The 6000-nt window shown below is 30.1% G+C and overlaps 1 protein-coding gene across 2 annotated transcripts; it reads left to right on the top strand.

The window, feature by feature from the left end:
- The first annotated feature begins 2496 nt into the window (after positions 1 to 2496).
- On the top strand, positions 2497 to 4947 carry LOC120080066 (heat stress transcription factor A-9-like). Of its 2 annotated transcripts, XM_039034621.1 has the most exons (3): positions 2497 to 2985; positions 3718 to 4471; positions 4798 to 4947. In XM_039034621.1, exons 1-3 carry the CDS (start codon positions 2605 to 2607, stop codon positions 4818 to 4820), a joined length of 1158 nt encoding a protein of 385 aa, XP_038890549.1. In that variant the 5' UTR covers positions 2497 to 2604; the 3' UTR covers positions 4821 to 4947. The 2 variants fall into 2 exon arrangements, with proteins under 2 accessions (XP_038890549.1, XP_038890548.1); XM_039034620.1 differs by having other exon boundaries at positions 2499 to 2985; positions 3718 to 4909.
- Positions 4948 to 6000: the final 1053 nt, after the last annotated feature.

Raw genomic sequence — 6000 nt, 5'->3', positions numbered from 1 at the left:
ATTAGGGCATGGATTAACCAATAGAATGATTCAAGAAAGGTTTTAACACTTGAGCCAAACTGTTTCTAGATGGTTTAGTTTGGTATTAGACTTGTTTGTCGTTTAGCAGTGGACATCAATAAACCAAGTGATCCGCAATTTAGAGCAACTCCAAGTAAAATTAGAAGTGATGATCGATATTGGCCATACTTTAAAAATTGCATAGGAGTAATTGATGGCACCCAGATATCAATTGTTCCTCCTAAAGATAAACAATTACCATTTATTGGTAGAAAAGGTATTACTACCCAAAATGTTATGGCCGTATGTGATTTTATTACGTGCTTCACTTTTACTTGGGCTGGTTGGGAAGGTGCTGCTCATGACTCACATATCTTCATCATGGAAGATTTACGAAGACCTCATTTAAATTTTTCTCATCCATCTAAAGGTTTGCTTTGAAAATTTTAAAATAAAACTATTCACAGTATATATATATATTTTTAAATTACTATGCATTTTACAGGTAAATATTATCTTATTGATGCTAGATATCCACAAATGAAAGGATATCTAGGTCCTTATAACGGCTAAAATGTCATCTTCTTGATTTTCGTCATGGGAGTCAACTAAGAGGTAAGAAAGAAATATTTAACCATAGACATTCATCTTTAAGGTGTAGAATCGAGAGGACATTTGGTGTTTGAAAAAACACATGGTGAATGTTACGCCATATGCATAGTTTTCCTTTTAATAAATAAGTGAAGATTGTTGTCGTATCAATGACACTTCATAATTCTATAAGAACTCATTCTACAATTGACTTTGAGTTCAGCTTTTTGACGATGATGAAGATTTTCTCTCCTCAAGTGATGACCAAAACAAGTTAAAGGTTGTTGAAGAAAGTGAAATTTTTTGTCATGGAAGGGAGATAGAAGAGGAGCAGGAGAAAATTGCAAGACTACTTATATTTCATGAATGCTTTTATTATACGGTTTGTATTTTAATAGATAATATCTAGTTTAAGTATTTTATGATGATACAAATATTTCTAGATGGATGAGATATATATTTTAAATTTTCTTTTGTTTTTATTATGTGTATTTATCTTACCTCACATAACAATTATGCATATAATAATTTAACAATAAAACAAATGAAAAATCATTACCCCAATAACACTCCCAAATACAGTGTGGTTTGAATATATGGCAAATTTGTGAAAGTTTTAATTCGAAGTAATTGTCTCTTACACAACGAATTATTATGGTATTTATTTGATGAAATTGTAATATACTTGTCTAGTAAAATGGATGTAAAGTAATGAAAGCGAAAAATAATAACTTACTCATTAAGAATAAAAGAGAGAAACATAATTATGTGAAATTATAAAAATGTTATAAATAGAATTAGAGGTATTACAATATTTGGCATAACAGTAATTAAAGTATAGATGTGGTCCTAGAGTATAAATTCCTATGTTTTAAACTTTTAAAGGAAACGACAAATGTGACTATTACTTGGATAATGGGCTAAATACCACGTGGTAGTCATGCACATTGATCGGTCCGAGCGACCGCATCACCCGAATTTTATTTTATTGTTATTATTCTAATTTCTATTACTACTCTTTATTTTTTAAGAAATGAAAGGAATAATGTGATTAGTTTTGATGATCACAGGTTTTTTAGTTTATGTTTCACATGTCATTAAAATTTTAAGTGAAAATGATAAATTTAGTCCCTCAATATTTAATAGTAAATTTTTACTTAATCATAATTTGATAATTTTAAAACTACAAAGTTTAAAGTTTGCTGGGATCAAGATTTCAAATTTATATCTATTAAATTAATTAATTAATTTTAAAAAAATTAATTATTAATCTATTTGACACAAAATAAAAAATTTAAGAACATTTCACCGTTTTAAAAACAACACTTATAAAATATAAATATTTAGAAACTTACTGATATTCTTGAAAGATCACGGGAAAAAAACACAAAACTACAAAATTTAGGCTCTATTACAAATTATTTTGATGTTTTATTTTAAAATTAATCTTGTAACACTTTCATTCCTATAAAAAAAAAAATTATATGTTTATTATTTTTTTTTATTCACCCTCTATCAATGTTTTAAAAAACGAATTGTCAAGTTTTAGAACTTTAAAAAAAATAGTAGTGGTCAAGTTTGTTCTTAGCATTTGACTTTTATTTATTGTTAATCATTCTGGAGTAACTAAATGTTGATTTTCAATTATGTGTTTAACTGTTGGTTTTTCAAAATTGAATGTGTAAATTTACAATTAAAACCAACTTAATTCAAGAGTTTTAATTTAAACTCATTGGATGTGTAATTTTAACAAGAAAAATTAGAAAGTAAATGGGGTTGAGAATATGACACGTGGATATAGTCTGATTTTTATTTTTATTTTTTAGGGAGGAAAAAGAAAATAAAAATGGATTCATTGAACTGAATGGATAACAAATAAATCCAAAATATTCCATCTTAAGTAAGGGAAAATCTTGTACACCCTTTCCATTTTCGGTACCAATTCAATTAGTTAGTTTCACACTTAAATAAATCTATCTTATCGGAAACAATTCCTCTGTATTTTTTTAATTAATGGTCCTCCCTGACGCTGACGGTGGTTCCCGCGACGGCGCTGGAACTGCAATCGGTGAGGTCGTAGATGAAAAGATGAGTCATGTAAAGGAGGAAGAGGAAATAAATGAAGTAAGCACGGCGGCGAGGAATAGGGGCGGCGGCGGTGGAGATGGGGTTTGGGTGAAACCAATGGAAGGGTTGCATGAGGTGGGGCCGGCGCCGTTCTTGAAGAAGACGTATGAGATGGTGGAGGATCCGGAAACCGATCCGGTTGTATCTTGGAGCGAATCTCGTAATAGCTTTATTGTTTGGGATTCTCATCAATTCTCCAAATTTCTTCTCCCTAAGTACTTTAAGCACTCCAATTTCTCCAGCTTCATCCGCCAGCTCAATACTTATGTCAGTCTTTTTAATTAATTTATGCTTTTTATTTTTTCATTCTTTTTAGATTCTCAATCCACAAAAATCAATATATTGTTCTTCTCGTTTAATTTCTTTCAGAAAGCTTAGTTTTGAAACCAGTTTCTATGTTTAGACATGCAATAAAGAAGTGATCAACCAACTTCTAGACAAGTTTTTCGGTAGCCCTAGTATTTGTATAATTTAAGTTAATTGTAGTTTATTTTTTTAAATTTAGATTAATTACTATTTAATTAGTTAATTTTCTTATTTAAGGGTAAGTTTATATAATAGGAAGCTTTTTTAATATCATTATTTGAAATAAAAACTGTGTTCTGGAGGAGTGCTCTCTCCACTTTAGAGATGATATATATATATTTTTTTTTATCATGGATTTGACTTAATATCATTTTCCCGCCACATCACAAGTTAGGATTTCAAAATTATGTTTCTGATTTTGTTTTTCTTCGTTTTTGATAACTATTTTGAAAATTATGTTCGACGGTTTTCAGTTGTCGTATATAAACGTGTGATATGTTTTAGTTTTGGTAGTGTATGTATGATATATATACGAGGTCTTTAGGACCTTCTGGCAATATGTTTTTAAGTTTTTCAAAACGAGTTCGGGTTTCAAAAACATTCTTAGAAAGTAGATAATGCTGAGAAATTGTGGGTTGGTTTTTAAAAAATAAGGGAGGGTAGAATTAATAAGTTTTTGGGTGTGTATTGCAGGGTTTTAGGAAGATTGATTCTGATAAATGGGAGTTTGCAAATGAAGGTTTTCAAGGAGGGAAGAAACATTTGCTGAAGAATATTAAGAGAAGAAATAGGTGTAATAATAATAATAATTACAAGAAGCAGCATTTAGGCTTGGCCATGAGTACTACTAATTTAGAAGATTTGACAAAGCCAGTAGTAGTGGAAACAGAACTACAAACTCTTAAAACTGATAACAACATTTTGAGATTAGAGATGTCCAAATTGAGAGACCAGCAGCAGGACTCACAGAACCAACTCACCATGGTCGAAGAACGTGTTCAATGCGTTGAATCCAAGCATCAACAGATGTTCTATTTCCTTGCCAAAATGTCGAGAAACCCCGCATTTTGTCGACAGTTGGTCCAGAGGAGAATGCTGAAAAAGAAGAAGCTGAATAATAGAGATGAGTTTGGAAAGAAAAGGAAATTCCTTGCAATTCAAGGACATCAAAATCTTGGCGTTGAGACTATCGACGCATCTCGGGATGTCAATCTTGAAACTGAAGTCCAAGAAGAGCTTATGAGCATGCACTCTGAGCTCACCGATATTTTTCCTGATGTTATCAAATCTGGACAGATCAAAACGCCGTTCCAAGCATTGGAAGATGGTGCAGCGAATTGTATGCCACCAAAGGATATGGTTGTTGATGAAGAATTGAGTAGTAACCATTTCAATCTTTTCCTGGAACTGGAGGATCTGATCAAGAAGCCTCAAGATTGCCCCTCAGGTTATGTACAGAAACAAGCTTTCAATAAGTTTGTTTCATCCATTCCATGAGTACTTTCTTATTGGAAAAAGTAGGAAACTTTTGCCCCTGTCATTCCATATCATTGTATATAAATCGGCTAAATTATGAAAAATACCTCTAAACGTCGCTGCTGTTTCAAAACTAAGTAGAAAATTTTCAGAATTTCGGATGAAATTTGGACTTGAAACGTATCGTTCCAAGCCTTAATTATGGTTCGAAACTCTAAAAGATTTCTACTTGTCTTGAAAGCTCTATTTTGCAGCTTAATTTAAATTTGATGTTATGTAACTGTGATACCTTTGCAGATATGGAGAGAATTCTGCAGTAAATGTGTTGGCTATACTGCTGTAGTGGCATATTTGTAATTCCATGGGAGAAGTTTGTGGTTAAAAATACTAAATAGAGTTTGTTACATTACAGGGTTTGGAGTTGGAGGTTTAATTTATAGAATTTGGAATTAGTTTGTAAATTGTGTTGGTTTGTGAGCTGTTCCCTTTCTCTTTTGATTTTCTGTTGGTGACTAGGCTTATAACTTATTTACAATATGTATCAAAATTAGGTTGGAGGATAAAAGCAGAGAAATGGAGAATGTGCAAATATGTTTGTTTTGAAATAAATATGTAAGCTATATTTTGAAAATTAAGATTTAAATATTTATTTGTTTAATCTACAAATGATTTTAAGAAAATGTCTCTATGGAACCAGGATTTGTGTCTTCTTAATAGCTAGACATCAAACAATTTCTTTCTAGAAAATTATGATAACTTTTCAACTTATTAAAAGACATGTCAACAAATTTACTCACAAAAACAGTTAACGCTTGAAACTTCAAGGGAAAATGGAAATGGAAATCGAATTCTTGATCAAAATATATAAATATTACTTTTGGTAGAAGTAAAATCTATTTTTGTACTTTTTAAAACGACAATAACTTTTTTTAAACACAAATTTACTTTATTATTTACTCGAGACTATTGTACTTCTAAATTTATAATAATTTACTCCTCTAATATTAACATGTTGCAATTCAATTTTCAATTTTATATTTCTAATAATTTAGTTTCTATCCAGAAATATCTCATCAAACTAAATCGTTTAAGAAATAATATTAAATTTTAATAGTATTTGTATAATAGAGGTTAAATTATTATAAATTGTTAAATACAATAAGTCAATTGATACTTATTAAAGTTTAGGAGTTAAATTGTTCACCTCAAAAATATATTAACAAAAAATAAATAATAGAAAATCAAGACATTTTTGGGTTGCAAACATCTGTATCGCATACGGTGACTTAGTAACTCAACTATGAACTCCAAACACAGATTTAATCTACTAACCTTCTACTCTTGAACATAGATTTCTAACTCCACAAGCACATTATTCTAGACTTCATAACTCAATTCAACGTTCCATTACTGCTTATAAATATAAAAGTATAGAGGTTAAATTATTTAAAACTAAAGCACAAGGTTTAGAGATAAAAGTGAATTTTAACTTTTAAAATA

Source organism: Benincasa hispida, chromosome 6, assembly GCF_009727055.1.
Source record: "Benincasa hispida cultivar B227 chromosome 6, ASM972705v1, whole genome shotgun sequence".
NCBI classification, from domain to species: domain Eukaryota; kingdom Viridiplantae; phylum Streptophyta; class Magnoliopsida; order Cucurbitales; family Cucurbitaceae; genus Benincasa; species Benincasa hispida.
This window is presented reverse-complemented; position numbering and strand designations above follow the sequence as displayed.

Coding starts and splice junctions, on each gene's coding strand:
- LOC120080066 (XM_039034620.1), top strand. CDS start 2,605: ATGGTCCTCCCTGACGCTGACGGTGGTTCCCGCGACGGCGCTGGAACT. Junction 2,986..3,717: donor TCCGCCAGCTCAATACTTAT/GTCAGTCTTTTT, acceptor TGTGTATTGCAG/GGTTTTAGGAAGATTGATTC.